Source organism: Lathyrus oleraceus, chromosome 3 (genome assembly GCF_024323335.1).
Source record: "Lathyrus oleraceus cultivar Zhongwan6 chromosome 3, CAAS_Psat_ZW6_1.0, whole genome shotgun sequence".
Lineage (NCBI taxonomy): Eukaryota > Viridiplantae > Streptophyta > Magnoliopsida > Fabales > Fabaceae > Lathyrus > Lathyrus oleraceus.
In genome coordinates, this window is record NC_066581.1 from 251,130,394 (window position 1) to 251,152,918 (window position 22,525).

The following is a 22,525-nucleotide window of genomic DNA, read 5'->3' on the forward strand; positions in this document are numbered from 1 at the left end:
TGCACAAGGGTTCTATTTATAGAACCACTTGTGTGGCCTGTAAGCTAAAAAGCCCACTTAAGTGTATGTGGCCCATATCTTATGATATACCAAAATCACTTAAGCGCATGGTACCTTACCATATTTCGTGTTCTACTTAAGTACACCTTACCTTACGATGTCCTACAATTCACTTAAGTGCACCGTACCTTACGGTGTTCCTTATTTACTTTACCTCTCATCAATTCGTCCTTTTGTGTGTGACCCTGTAGGTTTTTGCGACATTGGCAACTATATTTAATCACGTATTTAACATAATAAACAATGAGCGGTATCTAGAAACACATCACTGCTACCCAAGACACTAAAATGTCATGTGATATGACAAATACTTTTGTGATAATACTTGTGCGTACAATTACCGTTTGCCCTTATGTCTATATTGAACACAAGACATAGACTGTGTCATCCTTATCCAGTTCAATATTAGGCCCTTAGACATTTATCCTATTATGAAAGATGGGCAAATTCCATCTAGGTCACTCATGTCCCTCAGCATGCTTCGTGGAGTTCCCATCAACTGTCTTTATGGTCATCCAATTACGGGAAACATTTGATCAGCAATAAAGCACTCGACTCTACATCTAAGGTCCATAGTGGTTTTAGGTCGAAGGGTGGTATACACCACTATTACCATGAGAATATATTATGACACTTTGCATAACATTCTATATAGTATTCTCATAGCGGGTCAATCCAGTATAAATATTACTCCTAGTATTCATACATATGTTTAAGACTTGATAATTTATTATCCATGATCCATGAGATGCGATCATCAGTCTATATACATAGTAGTCTTAATGCTTTAACATTATCACATTTCACAACAAAGCTCGACTACGGATACTTTAAGAATAGTGTTGATCGCGACTTTATGAGTCGAAACTGGGGTACAAACTGCAAGTGCACAGTTCTATCGCTTAGTTTTAAAAGATATCGATCCCACAGGGACTTATGAATCGATATACCGTTATCTAAGGTTACTTCGTAAAGCTAAGGCAGGTAATACTTTGATTGTTTGGGGGAAAGGCTAAAACTAAAAATAAGATCTAAGATTAAATATCAATAAAGCGGATATCGGTATGTAATTCGTCGTAATTAGGGAATCAATTCTTCGTTGGTTTCTTGGTTTTAAAATAAATCTTTTCAGTTGACTCTATTGATTAAAAGTTTTATCTCAAACTCTCGCTCTGTTGAATAAACTATGATTTTATATTAACGTAGCTGTCACTTATAGTTAAGTCAAAAACCACTTTTTGAAAACAATAGAATCCGTAGAAACTCTTTTTAAGAAAACAATTATCGTTTAAACACCCTTATCTCAAACTCTCGCTCTGTTGACTTAGGTTATATAATTAAATTCAAATGCTTAACTCTCGTCCTCACATTCAATCTTTAAAAATACTTTTTGAAAAAGATTAGAATTTAATTAACTCTAAAAATTGCCCTCGCCCTGATCTAGAATTAATGTCCAATTTACACTGTCCAGTCAAAACCTCAAACTCTCTCTCTATTGATTTTAACTTCTTTATGTCTTTTACTTTCGTACAAAAACTTTGTTATTAAACCTGTAAATTGAGACCGTAAAAAGAGTGATTTTAATTTTAAACTTAATTAAACCAACTTAGTTTTGATTCCTTCATTTCGCTTACTTTACATACCGATACCTAAATAATTTAGCCAGACATACTAAACAGATCTAAAAAATCAGCATGCATAAACAGATTCATCTCAAGCAAATAATATAAATAAACAATAAAACAGGGCATATATAAATTCAAACAATAATTAAAGAACCTGAGAAATTAAATAGCAGTCTTGAACACTCCACCACAGGTCGGTTGGATCTGTTCTTGAATTCTTCAATCAGGCAGGAAAATAAAAGCGAAGGAATAAAAAAACTGGATTCTAACGTAAGGTTAGATCCAGTAAAAGGTACACAATAGTTTCCGGTGTAGAAACTATTGTGCGAAAAATTAATCAAGTGCTAGAAAAGAAAATAGAATTGCAAAAGAAACAATATAAAAATTGTAAAAGTAGTACTGTAAAAATATGCTTAAGCTGCTGGAAAAAGAAAAATGCGGAAAAGCAAAAACGGCAAAGAAATCTGGAAAAGGCGTGGTACTTCTGCAGGGTTTGCAAAGCTGATATTTATACTGGTACTTTCTGTAACGGTTTCCAAAAGTAGTCCGCTTCAAAGGTCTTCACGTAGCAGCGAATGGTTAGGCGTGCAAGTAGGACTCAACGTCTTTGAAGGCAAAAATATAGGGGAGTGGTGTGACGTCCGTCACACCATGTGTGACGCTCGTCACAGGAGTGTGCATAGCGTGACGCTCGTCACAGCCTCTGTGACGCTCGCCACAGGCACAACGCCTGTGCTTTTTGGGCTGGGCTTTGGCTTTTGATATTTGTTTCCAAAAACTTCTTTCTGCACCACTTTTTCTTCCCTTTTTTACTTGTGCTTCAGATAGACTACCTGAGATAAATAGAAAGAAAATACCGCGTAATATCTGATAAAATGAAATAAATTAAAGTAAATAATAATATAATTCAATTAAATTGAGTCCTAGAATGTGATACTATTTCATGTTATCAAGTGTCCTTATGTTTAATGGGATCTCATGATTAAGTCACACTTGATACATTAAACGGACTAGCTATTATAGGGACTTTATTAAATAAACATAATAAAGAAAAAATCCTTTTATTATTAATAAATAATTCGATATAAGTACCAAAAGTATTATCCTCTAGCGCTTACACCAACAATTTTTTAGGCACATGATCGAATCTGCTTCCTTTAATTTCTGCGGAAAGTCTTGGAGAGTGTAATTGGTCAATACAACCATATTTGCATACTTGTTTTTCCATTCATCATAGAGAGTTTGGAGGTTTTAAATTATGCCATCCATATGAGCCATTGCAGTTATTTCCCCAAGGAATATCTCTTCCCAATATTGGCGATCGTTTTTCATCTCCAAACAAGCTTGGTCATAGACTCCATTCTTCAGGTTCTTGATTTGTTCACAAGCTCTTCCAAGTTGGAATTGCTCGTGAAAGAAGCCTCGATAGATCTTTTCCCTCTCCAACTACTCATGGCTCAAAAGATCCTTGCACTCCTTAAGATTATTCCTTAGTTCTAGGATTTGGGTCTCGTAGTCCTTTTTGGCCGCTTTCTTCATTGTGTTTGACAACTCTACAGTTTTCTCAAGTTCCTTGATAATGCGCCAGACTTTACCCAACTTGTTGTTACAAAAGTTTAGCTCAGAATTAGCTCCTATAAGAGCACCACCAACCAATTCTCTTTTTCCTTCAACCTCCCTCAATCTCTTCTTGTTGCTCTCGAACTTTTCTTTGACTTGCTTACCCTTGTCTTCCAAGACTTCGTTTCGTTGCTTGGTACGTTTGAGTTAGACTCATAACTGAGTGTTTTCCAACTCAAGCTCTCAGATTTTATCGATAAGCTTGTCAACATCTGCTTGCAAGATGGGCTCAGGTTCGGGCATTAAAGGGAATGATGAAGAGTCAAAAAGGAAATGCATCTTGACAATTCAAGCTCACTCTTTCACCCATAGGATGTAGGGTTCCTTGGCTAAGGTGTTTTGCTTCCCCCATTCTCGGTCAATTCAGACTATATTTGTCCAAGCTCTCTTCACGTTTTTCACAATCGGGTTGAGAGGGTCCACATTATTGATAATGAACGACACAAGGTCTCGGTCTTTGGGATGACTCATGATGGAATGCTCAAGCTGTCTTTTATGTAGCACATGGATGTAGTTAATGCAACCATGTGTACCTATTAGAGGGACGTTTGGGAACCCTCCACATCTCAATTTGACGTCCTTAGTTTCCCATTCTCTCTTGTAGCATACAATAGAACCGACAGAGAGAGAGAGGCAAATATTTGGGGCCATTAAAGATTGCTAAAGGCAAATGGTCCTCTTTGAGGAATGTGAGTCTTCATCCATAGATGTAATAGTGGAGCACAACAAAGGAATGTTCCACCTCTGTTCTCATGCCTTGTATGGAAGGTATGGTAGAAATCCTCTAGCAAGTAGGGCACTAGATTGTCAATTATGAAGATCTCCACTGCCAAATGGTCCATGGAATTATCCATGTTTGAGAATAGAACAATTCCATGGATCAATAATGCCAAGGTTGTGCTAAAAATTTTGGCCTTTTCTTCTTTGATCATTTTCCAAGCATGGTATTTTAAGAATTTCTTCGTGAGACCCTTGACGGTACCTTTGGGTGCCCAATTGGCCACTAATGCGTTCACATTGATACCCAAGACTGAAGCTAGTTCGGACAAAGTAAAGCCTTCTTCCAACTTGGGGAAAAGGTTGTAGTATTTGATTGATCGGTTGAGAAGCCTCTCAAATTCCTCCAAGGTTAGGGACAATTGAAAATCAGGGAAGGTAAAACATCTTAGCGGGATATCATAGTATTCAGCCAAGGTTGTGAGCACCCCAAAGTCAACTTTCTCGGTTAGAAGGTCCAAGATGTTTGCATAAGTTGCTCGGAACTTATTATCTTTGATGGATGTAATCCTAGAACTTAGAAACTTTAAGCTGTCAGTTTGCGGCTCTTTATATCTGAAGGAGAATGTACTCTTTCTTGGTGGAGGATTCATGATTGTTTTGTAAAATATCTTGTATTCTTGTGTTAAACAACGAGATGCTAATAGCTTTGTTCATTATGATTATGATGTATGAATGTTTATGAATGCATGGATGGATGGGTGAGCAGATTATTGGTTTAACGATTCTCAAGAACGAGTTCATAATCTGAGAATACTGTGCAAGATCTAGGGCTTTTGAGACATTGGGTTTTAGACAAGGCTCTCAGAGTCATGGACTCCCTTGACTGTCCGCCGCTTATGTCAATTTACTTGTCAGGTGAAAGCTCTATTAAGGAAATCTATTATGGGCGATATCTTCGTACTGACCCTCGCGAGGAGCATTCCTCGGGGACCTATACTACGCGACCATCTTTCTAGGTTGGCCAAAGGTTAAATGTTATACAAAAGATTCTTAGAGTCATTGACTCTAATGAAGATAAGGATGCTTACGCCAAAAGATTGACGATCATCAATACCTTTAAAAGAGTCTACTCTAAACGAGGTTATCGCATGTCCGTTACGAGAAAGGCTTCTCGATGGCCAATACTACTCAACCTCTCCTATCTCAAGCTTACTCTTAGACTCGGGTAGAGAGTCTTTCCCAGAGGGATATCTTGTAATCATTATCATCCATTTTAGTATCCCATCATCACAAAGCCAAGTCACAAATTAGATAACATTTACAAGTATAAAGAAAGCAAATAAAAAATATATACATAAAAATAAATGGATAAACCCCCGCACAAGCAAAAACACAACCTAACCCAGGTTTGACTTGCTTAGCGAAACTGGGCCCTCAACAGAGTCTCCAGTTGTCACTACCGTGATTCGAACTAAACGACATGAACAAAATCATGCTTTCTAAAAAGAAGAAAAGCATTACAGAAGAGTCACCACCGAATTTTATTTAATTTCATCATAAAAGAGAGGAGAGTGAAAATAGTCGATAAAACCCTCTAAAATAAAAAAGAAAATGGATAAAGGATGGGTCTCGCAACCAAATATGAGTTCGGAAGTCGATTATGCAAGGGGAGATATTAGCATTCCTCACGTCTATGGTACTCCATGAGAACCATTTCAGTTGTCTGTGGGCGTGAGTATTTATCTATAAAATTTGATTTACTATTAAGAAAGTGCGAAAGAATGAGATTTGGGGTTTTTTATTATTGTGCTTGCCAAGGATTGTGGCCCTTATGCCTACGTATCATTCATTGGATGGTGAAGAATTAGAGCTCTGTAGTTCGGAGGAGAAAATGTTTGTGTTGGTTGATTTCACCTTGAAAATGATTTTCGGTGTGATGTCCTAAGGCGTAAAAATGAGTTTGATGGGTTGATGTTATTTTTAGGATTTTTGAAAATATTATTTGTGATTAGATTGCACTAAAGTTTATGGGTGTGATTAGGATAAAATAAAATAGAAGGCAAAATTAAACTGATATTTGTTTGATTAATTCATTATGATGTACATTTTTAAGATGTTGAAAAGTTATTTTATTAATATTTAAAATATAAAAAAATCAAATCAATTAATACTATTTTTATAAATTTTATATATCTATTATAATATATTAATTCCGAGCCACAGATTAATTTATTGACAACTCATCTTTTTTCATGTCATATCAATTAAAATGATGTTACACTTTTCAAAACTTTTCAATATAAACATTTTAATATTCATCTTAGCATAATATATAACGTTATATTCATAATTATTTTTTAAAACACCATTATTTATATTCTACAAATTATTTTTCTTTTTTTTCATATACTAATCATTACTTTTATTTTATTTTTATGTCTATCCACTTTTTTTTAATATAAAATATATTATATGATATTTTATTCCATAAAAATATAATATTTTTTTTATAATTTTTTTAAAATCATATTAAAACAGAAGAGTATTACATTATTTAAAATAAAATGATTAAATATACTTTTAAATTTGATTTATAACTTTCAAAAAACATATCACATTTTTTCTAAAATATAATTCAATTACAACATTAAAAAATTAAACTTCATATATAAAATTTAACAATAATTTCTAAGTCAATTTACACACAAATGTCCTACAATATATTAATAAATAGAAAATAATTAATATAAAAAGAGAATTCAATTGAATTAAAACAATATGAAAGACTAACACACAAAAAATATTCTTGGATTTGATACAATATCTAACTCATAACATATATTCAATAATCATGTATATTTCAGTCTCACATTATCAAGACTTTGCAAAATAAAGAGTTTCATCTTAGATCTAATGTCGATTGTGAAAATTAAATATTTAGTATTTGAATAGTTTAAATGTTGAATATATTTGATTCATATAATAATAAAAAAACATTTTTGAAAATATTGGATAAGTGAAAAATAAACTAATAAAAAACTACATAATATATTTCCATAATTCATTTTAATTTTGATGTCTAATCATATACTTCGATAATTCAAATATATTTTTTTCACTTAAAAATATATTTTTTAATGCTCTCTTCTTATTGTCTTAACTACCAAAATCTATCTAATTTAATATTATTTAAATAATTCATATCGTCTTAATTTAATTAACTATTAAAAAGCATCTCATTATGAATGTTAACGTTATGTTATGTTCTTTTGGTTCTAGGGTCAAACTCAAAACATTAAATCTTGTGGTTGTTGTACCTGCTACGTTTAATATTTCACCAAAAACAATAAAAGCAACAATGATATCTCATTGCTAGAAAGAGATAGTTTTCGCAAAGTAACTAAATGGAAGATCAATTGGTTAATTGGTGAGACATATGTTTTGAAGTTTTAGTGTTAGTTTGGGTTTTTCATATTCACAAAACGAGAATAAAAGGGACATACATGGAGAAAATAATTGGGTGATTGAGACTAAAATACATATCTGGAGTATTAAGTATGAAGAGAGTCATTTAATTAGGTTGACAACTCAAACTCTAACCATATTAACAACCCTTTCAAAATAAAATACTATAAAAAATTGAAAAAATAAACAAACATTTTAGAAAAAATAGGTCAAAACTGAAGAAAAGAATAATTAAAAAATAGGTCTAAAGTATTACTCATTTTTCAATTTAGTCCATACATATATAAATATTATATATGTATACTTAATAAACCAAATAAATCCCCTCAATTTGGTCACGGCTCTTCTTAGGATGTTATAGATTAAATTAATTAATTTTTATAAGTATTTTTTAAATTAAATTGAAGATATAGTAATACTACATAAATTTAAGTGATAATTTATCAATTCTACTAAAATGTTATTTAATCGGGCCATGTTCTCAACCATTCTAACTCCAACTATCTCAACAACAACAAAACACACTTACGAGATGGAAAGCATATGTCAAGAAACTCCAACTCTTCTTCTAGACATGAAGGTCACAGTCCATAAAACTTCAATGGTTTTTCCTTCAAAACAAACCGAGAAGAAATCCTTGTTCTTATCAAACATAGACAAGGTTCTCAATTTCGAGGTTAAAACGGTTCACTTCTTCGAAGCAAACAATGATTTCCCTCCTCAAATCGTGACGGAGAAGTTGAAAAAAGCTCTAGAAGATGTTCTAGTGGTTTATGACTTCCTTGCTGGAAGATTGAAGAACAACTCTGAAACCAATAGGTTGGAGATAGATTGCAATGCAGAAGGTGTTGGCTTTGTTGTGGCTTCTAGTGACTACACATTGGATCAAATTGGAGACTTGGCTTACCCTAATCAAGCTTTTGCACAATTTGTTCACAAGACTAAAGATTTTCTTAAGATAGGTGATATACCACTATGTGTTGTCCAGGTACAAATATGTTAATTTTTGTCAATTCATATTCTTTAGCTCTCGTTCAAACTTTTAAGTAAAAGGTCAAGAAAAAAATATTGATGCCACAATATCACGGTTTTTAAGATTTCATAACCACACTGTCCATCATTTTTCTCAACAAACACATATTTTTGTTTCAAAATAATAAAACTATAACATATTTGATTTTAAGTTTAGGAAGTTTCAGAAATGTAGTTTTAGAGTGGAAATGAGATGATACATATATAATCAGTGCGTCATGAGGTTTATATATGTCATTTAGTTGAAACTGCCTCCGTCTAATTCGGCGCGTGTCGCGGGATACCGTCCGATCATATCCAGCGACATAGGATGTTTGGGGTTTTGAACCAAGTATCTCACGCCTCGAAGAAGCTTCACATACCCATTTGTCCTACTTGGCGAAGTTCTTGATCGGATTTTCGTAATTGGGCATGTTGCTCTAGGCCTTTGGCCGACCTACAACATTTATCCCCAAAGTCCTTGTTGTTACTTCGTAATGCAATGATTGAGGTTCATGGGTTTCCTTTCGTTGTCGTATTGTATATCCCGAGTGAGCCCTTGCTTTGCGGGGGTGGAAGTGGAAATGCTCGATGAATGAGAGTCGGTAGCCTTGGAAACATGTGCATCAAATGTCAGTCTCGTCACTGAAATACTTCTAAAGTTATTTGTGTGCATGGCTTCAGGTCCCTAGAGTAAGGAGTGACATTGTTGTTTAGAGTGCTTGAGTGTCGTTGCGATCTTGAGGTTGATTTTTCACCGTTGAATTCATCTTCTAAGTCTTCCTTCATTTTGGCCCTTTCGTCTTCATATAAAAGGATGACCCCTTTCGTCTTCATATAAAAGGATGACCCCTTACGATTCTTTCACCTTCTTGCTGAAACGCTTTACTTAACGCAAGTTTCTATGTGTCATTTCTTGGATTCAAGCGATATAGTTTGATTTGATTATCTTCCTCTTCTTCCTCGATTTTGTATTCCTTTTTCATTTTAAGTTTCTAGGTGGTTTCTTCATCGTCTTATTTGCTTCTACCTTCACAAGATAGCGACAGTAATCTCTCTCTCTCTCTCTCTCTCTCTCTCTCTCTCTCTCTCTCTCTCTCTCCATCATATTATTCTTATTCTTATTCTTTCTTCATACATGGCCAACCTAAGGAACCTAAACATGTATTTTATGGACTTATCAAGTGGGAAAGGAATAAGCGATGTTTCGTCAAGCATTAAAATGATTGACTCAGAGGTATTGGATGTGGTTCATCCAGCGGTGATACCCCATCTTGTGAATGTTATACAGGTTAATTATAGTTCCGAATATAAGAGGATTTATAGTGATGGTGATGATAAATCTGGGGGTCCTCAGAATGACAAGGAACTTGATGAAAATACAAGAGCTAACCCATTTAGGCTTGACATTAAGGATGTTGGTCATAGTTTCGCTTTCCCTAAAGTTCCAGTGGCGAACCCGAAAAGGGTCGAGGACTAATAAGGTAACTTGATGGATCATTTTTTTATTAGGACTTTTAGGGATATGAATGGACGGGACCCTAGTGATGATAAGATTAGGAAGTATCTTAAATCTCATGCATGATCTAGAACCCACAATCGTGAATTTTTGTTTATTGACAGTGAGGGTGAGATGGTACAGAGAGGGCACCAAAATCCAAAATCCCCATTGATGTTGATCAATATCCTTGGATGGAAAGGGAGGTATTGGGAACGAGCTCTATTTTTAGCGAGGCGCGTAGGTTGGAAAATTCTTATAATGACATGGGCCCATCTTATGATTGGTTAGTCTCTCACATAGAGCATGATAAGAGCTTATGTAGCTTCTTTGATGTATGTTTGATGCCTCTTCACGAGTGCATGTTCCCCAAGATAGGGTTCTAACTTCCCATCATCGACTTTGAAGTGGGTTTTTTTTAATCACCTAATCTCCCCATCTCAGCCGCACCCGGTGAGTTAGTCATATGTGAAAGTATTTCAATACTGATGTGAGTACAGGGATGACGCTATGACTCAAAAGTTCTTCTTCCACTTGGTCAATGTTCAACGCATTTATTCCAAGGCGTAGTGGGGGCAAGGGATGCTCTCGTTTCTCCAAGGGAAGAAAATGTTTGATGTTTCATTAAATACTTCAACAAATTTAAAGATTGGTAGTTATAGCCATTCCTTAAAATCGTGACGCACGCTTAGGTTTGTGTGTTTTCTTGGAGCTCTCTTCGTATTGCTCCCTGGATTGGATCCTCCTTGTTGTGAGGACATAATCCCTAGGTATTGGAATCATAATAATTTCTTAGAGACTCCAAACAAGATATAATCAAAAGGAATAACAGAATGGCAAAGATATGCATACCCCTCCTCCGGGTTTGACCGTGACTTCTACCACATCGTCAAAGGATGTGAATCCGGACTGGAGTAAAATTCCTAACCTAGATCAAGCACAACAACATCTTGAGCAGGAAGGTATAATGGGTCATAAACAACTGTCTTGTAAGACGCGCAATAAAAAAACGAATGACAAACTAGGAAATAGTGTCATAGACTGTTTTAAGGTTGTCGTTGAGGACTCCTTGAAAAGAGATAGTAGCAAAGCTCTAAACCAAGAACTGTATAGAAGATAGTGTCATAGACTGTTTTAAGGTTGTCATTGACGACTCCTAGTTAATGGGTCTCTAGGTATAGAAGATGATGGTATGCACCATGAAGAAATATAATGACTTTCTCGTGGTAATAACTAGCACTAATCTGACCTTCTTTATCTTATGAAAACACATTTCTGACACTGGAAATGCATTAGATATGAAGTATATTGGGTATTTAATTGAGCCTACATCTAGGATGAGGAAAACACTAGTTTCTTTGGCAAATACAACTAAGTAGAGGAATATGGTCTCTCCGATCGCTGATCTAGATAAAACTAGAGGGCTAGAGAGGGTTGATTATAGTGACACAAAGTCTTCTTTGCATTCTAGGGTCCACTCTTAGTGTTCTTATTTCCTTAGAAAACCTGTAGAACATCAAATCCTGTTGAGTTGACATGGAAATGAACTTATTTAGGGTCGTGAGCATCTTGTTCAGTTTCATTGTCCCTTTCTTTTTCGTCGGAACCTCCAATTTGATCATCGGTTAACACTTGTTTGGGTTAGCTTCTATGCCTCTTTCCATTAAGTAAAATCCCATGAATTTTTCAGCTTTAACCCTTAAAGTCCATTCCTCAAGGTTAAATCGCATATTATACTATCATGCTCATCTAAACACACTGGAAATATGTTCATCATGTTGTTCATCTTAACTGGATTTTACAATCACGTGGTCCATGTATACCTCTAGTGTTTCGTCGATCTCTTATTCAAAGATCTTATTCATTTTCCTCTGCTATATTGCACATATATTCTTCAACCTAAAGGGCACGACGTTGTATTTGTAATTTGCATGTTTAGTCATAAAGGTGGTTTTGTCTTTATCCAGTTCGTGCCTATGTATTTGGTTATATCTAAAGTACAAGTCCATGATTGAATTTTTTTTGTAGCAATCAAATATATCTACCATCTTGTTGATGTTTGGAAGGAAATAAAAATCTTTGGGACTAGTTTGGTTGAGGTCGGCGTAGTCTACCGACATTCTTTATTTGTTGTATGACTTTTTTAACTATAACAACATTGGATAACCATTTGGTGTACTTTTACTTCAGAAATAAAGTTTCCATATATTAAGCATCATATTGTTCTCAAGGTGGCTTTTGTTTTCTTAAGGGGTCGTCGTATCCTTTTTTGGGTTACATACCAGACGAAAATGGTCGATATTCAGTTGGTGACATGCTACATTGGAATCGATGTCAAGAATTTCATCATGGGAAATTGCAAAGAGGTCAGTGTTAGCTCTTAGGCATGTTAGGCATATGATTCCACACACTAGAGGAGGTGAGTTGTGTATTTCACGAAAAATTTGGTTTGAAAAACTTTTAGGATCATTTTCAGAGTTTAAAAACATTTTAAAAACGTTTTATAATTAAGCAGTGGAAATTTAAATTGCGGAAAGTAAAACTTAAGGGAAAAGACAAGACACCAGAAGTTATACATGTTCAGTCAAGAAGACTTAGTCATGTTCCCCAAGATTTGATCTTGAGAGTATCCAGTAAAACTAAAGTTTTTTTTCTAACTTCCAACCAAGCAGCGAGCAGAGGAGATAAGTGATTAGCCTTCCTTCCAAATGACGGATTGAAGGAGTTAATCTTATTTCCAAACAACAACTCAAAGCAATTAGTCCTCAATCTAAACCGACATTTTCACAAACTTATCTCGATCCAAGGATAACTTTTAAATTGGGTTGAGCTCACAAACCGAATTGGGGTTTCAAAGGGCTAACCACGAACCTATGATATTTTATACCGGTCTTATCTCCATCTTTAGCAAGCTTTAAACCAGGATGAGCTTATGAACTGAACCAGGGTTTATATGGGATAACCATGAACCAGTGTGAAATTTTATACCGAACTGATCTCAAACCTATGAAAGCTTTTGAACAGGCTGAGCCTTCGAACCGAATCGGCGAATTAGTAACTAAATCCCCAAACCAAATATTTTAAAGGGTTTAGCTTTGAATTGAAATAAAAAATCCCTACATCGTTAAATTATTCAAAAAAGGTTAAAATGTTCCTAGGTGAATTTATAATAATACCCTTCCAGAATTACACAAATGTATCACTTGCAAAAGACCTTTCTCGAAAGTATTACAGCTAGATTTCTAAGTTATATGAGAAAATATTTTTTTGAGAGAGTGAGGAGTGAGATATGAGAGCTCACGATTCTGGATATGAAAATATGAGGGAAGTGACCTCTATTTATAGGCTAGATTGAAAAACAAAGAGAAATATTTTTTGGTCAAAATTAATGATCCAATCGATTGGCATTATGCAACAATCGATTAGTTGGCCTAAAATAAATTGTTTAGAAGGGTTTTAAAGGTAAGAATATATATATATATATATATATATATATATATATATATATATATATATATATATATATATATATATATATTATATATATATATATATATATATATATATAATATATATATATATATATATATAATATATATATATATATATATATATATATATATATATATATATATATATATATATATATATATATATATATATATATATTTGTTACCATTCCTTAAGACAATATCCTAAATTTTTAGGGCACATTTTTACACTAGCCTAATCAATTGGGTATAAGTACCAATCGATTGGCCAAATAAATTTCCCAAAATTTCTTGACAGCTCCCGATTCAACTAGCATGGCTTTAAAACATTTTAATAAATATTTTCTTAATAAAAATAAGTTATAAAACTTATTTTAGTGTGTGTCTGATTATCCGTATAACTTTAAAGAAAACATTTATGCTTTTACAACATATTATTCACTCAGACGTGATGGGGTGAGCTTTCACACTTCCTCTTATTCACACTTTGAAGCTTCAAGACTTGTCAAATAAATCATTCGTACAAACACTTTCTTAAATTCATCTTAAAGATGAGGCCTGCTATGTATTCTTGTATGGTGCTATCGTTAGAGGAAATTTACAATGATCATTAAACCCTAACTTAGCAGCTTAGTATGATTGCATCTTTAACCGTTTGTTATGCTTGCATTTTAGTTGTTAGTTGTCATCATAAAAATCGTATTTAAGAGTATGTTATTGAGATCTTCCTTGATCATTAATCCTGCAAAACGGGATTCTATATGGAACTCCACTAGGCCCCTCCTTTATAGTTCCGACAAGTCGACCTATATTTGAACTGACCTAGTAAGGTTTTTGTCGACATGCAACATATCAAAACTTTTGTTTCAACCTCAAGAGTTGGACTCGTCACTTGGCATAGTTTCATCTTTTCCATATCGAGACCAATTGTGTCGATGGAAAGGGCATGAGTCTCCTTTATCTACCTCATAAGGGCGAGGATGGCTGAATGAGGGTCTTGTGAGGTCGTCTCGTGAATTAGGAGGGCTTCGTTCAAGTCACCTGGGATGATAAGTAGTTCATTGAAAAAGTGGTGGTATTTCATCTTTAGGTGGAATTTGGAAACAATTTTGTCTAATTTTGAGAAGGAATATCTTCCCAAGATGGAGCTATAAACACTTTCACAAGGGACCACTAAGAAACGCACCTTCATTATCCTCTTATTCCTTTTCCAATGAAAACCGTAAATTCTCTAGTACCGTAAGGGTGAGTGACATAGTTATTGAACACCTGAAGACTCATGCCTTCATATGAGACGAGGTCTTCTTTGCTTAATCCCGACCCTACAAATACATTGTCTTACACGTTGTCACACGAAATACCATCATCGAGAAGTATTCTTTAGATTGTGCGGTTATCGATTGAGGAGGTTACCACTAAATGAAGTGTTATGTTATGCATCCCTCCCAACTTCTATCTATCTTGAAACCCTAGGATGCATCTTTATTTCTCTTGTTTTCCTTTCTCTATTTAGGAGTTTGAGGAATTTTTTTCCGAATGTTTCTTATCTAGCTCTTATGTACTAGACGATGCTCCATTAATGGGGAACCAAGGAGGTTTGTTAATGATATCAAGGTAGATGCTAGGGAGGTGACTCTTATAGTCGGATCAAAGATTACCATCACAGATTGTGCGAGAACATTGTTGGTGAGATGTGACTTTCAGAATCGGTTGAATCTAATATGGACATTCATGAAAATCAGAAGTCGATTCCGACAGATAGTTCCATTGTACCAATGTGGAATAAGAAATATGGGTGATAAAGGAATAGGGTTTTCAGGTGCGTCGGCTAGATCTTCCGGTACGACAGAGTGAAGAGGGCATGTAAAGTTAGCACTGAAACACCTAAGTCAATGAAAATTAAAAAATATAGTTTTAGATTGAGAATGAGATACTACATGTAAGAGTGTGGTGAGGTTTATATATATATATATATATATATATATATATATATATATATATATATATATATATATATATATCACTTGGTTGAAATTGCCTCCATCTAATTATACATGTGACGCAGGTATCCATCTGATCATATCCAACGACAATGGATGTTTTAGGTTGGAATCAAGTATCCTTCTCCTCGAGGAAAAACTTTGTATTTATCATAAACATATTTCAATCCTAATAATTTACAACTAGATTTATAAAATAATTAAAATATTACTAATATATAATAAAAGAAATAGTAGTAATATAATAGTGGTTAAAAGTTGTGGTTGCCGCCGAATGCATGTAAGATTGGTGATTTTTGTTCATCACAACGGTGGTAGTTGATGATGATGACCATTTGTAGTTTATAGTGGTAGGGATTGTGATTAGTGTTTAGTTAATGGTGGTGAATGAAAATTAAATTGGAGATCAACGAAGGTCATATTGGTGATTGTCGATGGTCAATATGTTGGTTCACGATGATTAATGTGGTGGTTAACGGTGAGCAACTTAGTAGCTAGGGTGACTAGAATGGTGGTTGGTGGTGATCGAATTAGATATCTAGGTAGAGAAAATGGTGACTAAAAGTAATCAAAAGTGGTTGTTGAAAGTGGTCGGTGGTGGACGGTGAACAACCACTTTTTTTTTATATAAATGTAAATATTTTTTTTTTGTAAATAATAAGAAAATCAAATCAATTATATTTTTAACGAATAAATTTTAATTTTTAAAATAAGTTTTAAAACTAAAAACTCACAACCCCTATAGACTAGAAAGGACCCTTAAAAACATATTTTTCTCTAAATTGTGTTGAAACTCGCATATATTAAATGCTAATTGGTCCGGATTGGGACTAGAATTATGATTGAATTGCAATGTTGAACTCTTAATGTGAAGTTGCAAGTCTCTAATGTGTGGATCATAGGGGTGGACCTGCAAGGTTAGCACTTTAAATGTTAAGTCAGTGATTAAATTAAAAAAAAATGGGTAGAGTGAGATGTGGAAAGTATGAATGTACATGATGTTGGACATATTACTCTACACAAAAGAGGCGGGTGAATTGTGTATTTCAAAAAAATAGTATTTTGGAAAACTTTTAGGATCAGCTTTAGAGTTTAAATTCATTTAAAAAAGATTGTGGAAATTAGCAGCATATATTAAGAATAAAATGTAAAAACTAAATAGTTAAAGGATATGGAGATAACACCAAGAATTATAGAGGTTCAGTCAAAAAGAAAAGACATAATGCCCCCCTCCAAGATTTTTTCTTGAGAGTATCCCATAAATCTTAAGAGATTTTAGTAGGTTGAAGTCTTGAACCCCCCATTATACAAGGAAAATGAAGTTTATGGATAACTTCCAACAAATCAACAAACAAAGGAGAGAAGTGGTTATTCTTTCTTCCAAACCACAAATTAAAACAGTTAGTCTTCTTTCCAAACAGTAACTTGAAACGGTTAGTCCCTAAGTTAAACTGAGATTTTACATGTGATTATCTCAAACTAATGAGATGTTTTAAACTAGGTTGAGCTCATGAACTGAACCGGAGTTTTGAACATGTTAACCTCGAACCACTGAGATTTTATACCAGGCTGATCTCGAACCTATAAAAGCCTTGACCGGTATGATATTCGAATTAAACCATGGTTTTCACCAAGATAACCATGAACCAATTTGAGATTTTATACCGGGATAATCTCGAAGCATAGAATGCTTTTGAATGGGTTGAGCTTTTGAACCTAGGACTTGAAACCTAAATCTAAACAAGCAATGCCTTATGGATAAATTATTCTACAAAGGTAAAAATTGTTCCTTGGAGAATTTATAATACCACTCTTCCAGAATTATAAGATTCCTCACTAAACAGAAAGATCTTTCTCGAAAGAGATACGACTAAATTTAAGTGAGAGAAAGTGAAAAAATATTATATATATATATATATATATATATATATATATATATATATATATATATATATATATATATATATATATATATATATATATATATATATTTAGAGAGAGAGAGAGAGAGAGAGAGAGAGAGAGAGAGAGAGAGAGAGAGAGAGAGTGAGGAGTGATATACAAGAGCTCGTGATTCTAGATGTGAAAATATGAGGGAATGGACCTTTATTTATAGGCTAGAGGTTGGCAGAAAAAAGAAAAAAAATTGGGGCCAAAATTGATGAGCCAATTGATTAGCATCATGCTTCAATCATTTGGTTGGCCTAAAAATAATTGTTTAGAAGGTTTTAAAATGAAAGAAAATACACAAATTCGTTACTATTTAAGGCACTATTATAAACATTTATGACCCATTTTTGCACCAATCCAATCAATTGGGTATAAGTCCCAACCAATTGGCCACTATAAAAGAATTATCCATAAATTTCTAATGGCTTCTAAGTCAATTGACACGACTTTAAAGAATTTTTAGAAATAGTTTTAAAATCTATTTTATCTGTATACTTTACGAAAAAATCCTTGTGTTTTTAAAACACTCAGATCACTTAGACGCGACTTCGTGAGCTTTCACACTTCCTTTCTTTCATAATTTGAAGCTTCAAGACTTTTTATATAATTCAGCCGTACACATACTTTCTTGAATTCTTCTTAAAGACGAGGCTGAGATTTCTTCCAAGTAAGTACCATCATCAGAGGATCTTTGTAGTGATCATTAAACCCTAGCTTTATCTGCTTGCATCTACAACCACTTGTTATGCTAGCACTTTAGTTGTTGTAATCAAAGACTAGTTGTCATCATCAAAATCATATTAATATTTAGAAGAGCTTATTTTATCACTAACCTTTAAAACATGGTTCTAAACAAAAGGCCTCAAGTGTAAAAAATAGTTTATCCTATGATTTACTTGGTTGGTGGGCCTTGTTTGGAGTGTTAACGGGTCTCCCCTTATTGGGTCTTCGGCCACCCCAAAACAATTGTCCCCAAGGCTTTATGTGAGGTAGTGACCAGGAAGTCTTCAAGGATTTGTTCCGGCCTAATATTGTTAAGTTGGTTGTAGGTGAGATTGGGCGTGTCCAGCTAATCGAGGGAAATGGGAACAAACACAGTAAATGTGTTTTCCATCACCTAGGCGTTTCATGTGGATTTTTAACACTCTCCCCAAGGTTGGAAGGTTAAGGTATGGTGTTTACTCCTAGGGTGCTTGAGTATATTATTGCAGTGCGAAAGCAAGTGTAGTAAAATATCATATCCACATGGGTAAATTATGTTTTAAAGACCTTTCAATAGTTTCTATGATTCTAGGAGAATGGTTATTTAGAGTTGTTTGGTTATGAAAATGAAAAGACAGAAAATTAATTGAGATTTAAATGTTAGAAGTGAGAAAACTTTTTGGGGTTGGATTTCTTCATCCTTATCCTCGTGTATAACCATTATTCACTAATATGCTCTTCTACTCAACTATTAATACTCCCATATGTTGCTCTCGTTGCAACTTATATACGAGTTAACACGTGAGATCAGTTGTATTACTTAGTAGATGATCCATGTCCCTATTAACCAATACAATAACATTCAGTTTCAATAGTCAAAGCATATATCAATGCGATATTTCACCAATATCATTATTCTTAAGGATATAAAACTTAACTCCATATCTATACATTAGTATCCAACAAATGAAGACTTGGATCAAGTAATGACTGACGCCTCTCGTATGTCAAACCATACCATAAGAACATGTTTTGGTAGCTAATCGAAAACAAGAATTAACGGGTTTTAAGTAGAATCACATTAAACCCCATTAATTAATACATGAGTATAATGATGACTACTCTTAATCCAATAAAAGATAATTATCTACTCTTACTCATTGTAGCTTTACAGTTAAATTCTAGAAGAAAGAGTTGAACAACATTTGCATAAATTCGTTGAGCAATGCTTCCTCATTCAATCTTCCTCTCCTTATTCTCTCTTGTTAAGATTTAAGGTGAACCTATTTTTTCTTTACTACCTTAAATCCTTTTGAACTCAAAATAGCACCCCTATTATAGGTTTGGGAAAGGTAGATTCGCTAGGCGCGCCGCCTATATTTTCCTAGTGCGCCTACTTTCTTCCTTGTTAAGCAATGCCATCTGACATGCAACTTTCCCTAGCCACCCAATCTCACTAGGCACACCTTCTATCTTCGACTAGAGCATAAACTCTTATTTCTCCTTGAATTAACTTAGCCTTGAAGTCATGAACCACCTCCGCTCGCTAAGCCCACTTATGATTTAGGCTTAGCATGATTAATTACTTAACCTTGAAGTAACTTATCCTTGAAGTTTTCTTCGCCACCTATACTCATTTAACGCACCTATGATCTTAGATTAGCGATCCTTGCTTGTAGGAAAGTTTATTGACAAGGTCTTTGTGTGCTGGTTGGTGTTTTTAAATTCCTTTTACGTGTTTTTGGTTAATATGTAGTTAAAAAACACAAAACATGTGTTTTTTTATCACTCTTCATTGATAAATCAGAGGTTTTATATTGATTACTTGTAAAATAAGTTAATAAGTGTTTGTTTTCAAAAGAAATAGGATAACCTGCACCATTATGATAGATTATAATGTTATTCATATCAGAGGGTAATGAAGATGATTTGAAATTTGAATGCTTTCCTTAAAGTATTTAACCTGAATGTTGTTCGAGGCTTCTAATTTAGGGTTTATCCCTGAAATATCATTTGATGGGTCGAGGTCAACACATATGACCTTACTGACTAATATCTGGTTTCTCAAACTTCTTTAATAATCGTTGCTTTCTTTTCTAGGGTTGTGCGATAACCGGCTAGTGCCCGTCTAACAATGTTGATGATGATTTCTCGGAAATTACAATTGTGGAAATTTTTCTAGTTGTTCTTTTTTCCCCCTCTCTTTTATCAGCTTCGGTGGGTTCGTATCCCCATATTAATGAGCGGTCATATCAGCATATGTACAATAGATTCAGACTCTTCTTTCGATCCATACTAAGTGTACGGGTTCTCGTGGCTCCGATTATTGTGAGGTACACCTAATTGCATAATTTGGAATGCTATTGGAATCATGGTTTTTTCTATTTCGTGTTGAGGGTTTCATTGATCCTTTCATGGTATCGATGACTTTGACTCCATTTCGCACTATTGTTTGCTCATATCGACAAGGGCATGGCCGTGAATACCTATCTTCGTATAATGTCCCCTTGGCCTTATCGATGTTTAGAATTGGAAGGGACATTGGGGAAAAGGACACAAAGGCACTCTAGATTAGTATTATGTCCCTTATCTTGGCATTACGTTACGACGAACTGGATTTTGCATCAGCATGATCTAGTTGTGGAAATTCGCGAGATTCAGCGGTCAATTCCCACAGACACGTCACTAATCCGAATCAAAACCAGAATTATGCTTGAATTGCAATGTTGAACTCCTAATACAATGTTGTAAGTCTAATGAGGCGGACCACATGAGTGGATCTACAATGTTAGTAGTTTAACACACAAGTCAGTGATTGAGTCCAAAAAAAAAGAGATAAAGTGAGATGTGAAAAGTATAAATGTACTTGAGGTCTCACATTTACCTAAGTAATTATTCTTAAAATGAGTTGGTTGACGGACCTTTAATAGAGTGTTAATGAGTTTCTTGTTAGTCGGCTTTCGGCTGGTCTAGAACACTAATAAAAGAAAAGTATGTTTCAATTTTGGACCCTGCATGTCAAATGTCTACATAATTTACCATATTAATGTTATTTAATTGCACATCTAACTAATATTATGCTATATTTTTTATACATTATAGATAATAAGTAGATAAGTATTTAATTCATTGGTTTAAAATATACACGATATTCATTACTTCCATATTTAATGACCCAAACTAACTTTACCTAGAATTCAATGAATTAATTTTGTTATATTAATTTGATTCACAGGTAACATCCTTCCAGTGTGGGGGTTTTGCAATTGGCATCACAGCCATTCATTTATCCTTTGATGGAGTTAGCTTTAAAATATTCTTAGAAAACCTTGCAACATTGGCTTCTAATATGCCATTAGATGTGACACTATGCCATAATAGACAACTCTTAGCCGCACGATCTCCTCCACGTGTCAGCTTCCCCCACCCTGAGATGATCAAGCTCGACAATATATCTAGTGTCTTTAAATCCTCCTCGGAAGAACTTGACTTTAAGGTTTTTCAACTAAACTCTAAACATATCAATAACCTTAAGGAAAAAGCAAATGGTAACAACAACACTCGTGTCAGCAGTTTTAATGTCATCAGCGCACATCTATGGAGATGCAAAATGTTATCTGGCACATATGATTCTAATGATTTATCAACAATACTATATGCTGTTGACATACGTAACAAATTGAATCCTCCATTACCGAAAGCTTACATTGGGAATGCGGTTTTAACTGCGTATGCTACAATAAAGTGTGAGGAATTAAGGGAATGTGAATTCTCAAAGTTGGTGGAGATGGTTAGGGAGGGTTCAAGAAGAATGAATGATGAATATGCAAGGTCGATTATTGATTGGGGAGAGCTGTATAATGGTTTTCCGAATGGGGAGATTTTGGTGTCTTCATGGTGGAGGTTAGGGTTTGAAAAAGTGGAGTATCCATGGGGAAAACCTAAGTATTGTTGTCCAGTGGTGTATCGTAGCAAGGATGTTATACTATTATTTCCTCCTTTTCGTGGATCAAGTGAAGGTGGGGATGATGGGGTGAATATTATAGTGGCTCTTCCTCATAAAGAAATGGAAAAATTTCAAAGCCTCTTTTACACGTTTTAATTTTATATATATATATATATATATATATATATATATATATATATATATATATATATATATATATATATAATATATATATATATATATATATGTGTGTGTGTGTGTATATGTGTGTGTGTGTAAACTAAGTGTATTGCATGTCATAATAAGTAATTAAATATTGATGTGATGCATTAATATTTAATATTTTATATGGTCAATATATGTGTGTAAAGATGATAATTATTTTCTATGTACTTGCTTGCTATTGGAATTTGACATTAATTATTGCCACTTGCAAA

At 34.1% G+C, this 22,525-nt stretch overlaps 1 protein-coding gene across 1 annotated transcript; it reads left to right on the forward strand.

Annotated features, from left to right (window-relative positions):
- The first annotated feature begins 7,938 nt into the window (after nucleotides 1–7,938).
- On the forward strand, nucleotides 7,939–22,280 carry LOC127126696 (acyltransferase GLAUCE). The gene is made up of 2 exons (XM_051055672.1): nucleotides 7,939–8,478; nucleotides 21,378–22,280. The coding sequence occupies exons 1-2, from the start codon at nucleotides 7,948–7,950 to the stop codon at nucleotides 22,242–22,244; spliced, it is 1,398 nt and encodes a 465-aa protein (XP_050911629.1). The 5' UTR covers nucleotides 7,939–7,947; the 3' UTR covers nucleotides 22,245–22,280.
- The last annotated feature ends 245 nt before the right edge of the window (nucleotides 22,281–22,525 follow it).

Bases quoted from the DNA above. Each gene is read 5' to 3' on its own strand.
- LOC127126696 (XM_051055672.1), top strand. From the start codon at position 7,948: ATGTTATTTAATCGGGCCATGTTCTCAACCATTCTAACTCCAACTATC. The intron at 8,479-21,377 runs GTACAAATATGT...TTTGATTCACAG, and splicing joins TACCACTATGTGTTGTCCAG to GTAACATCCTTCCAGTGTGG.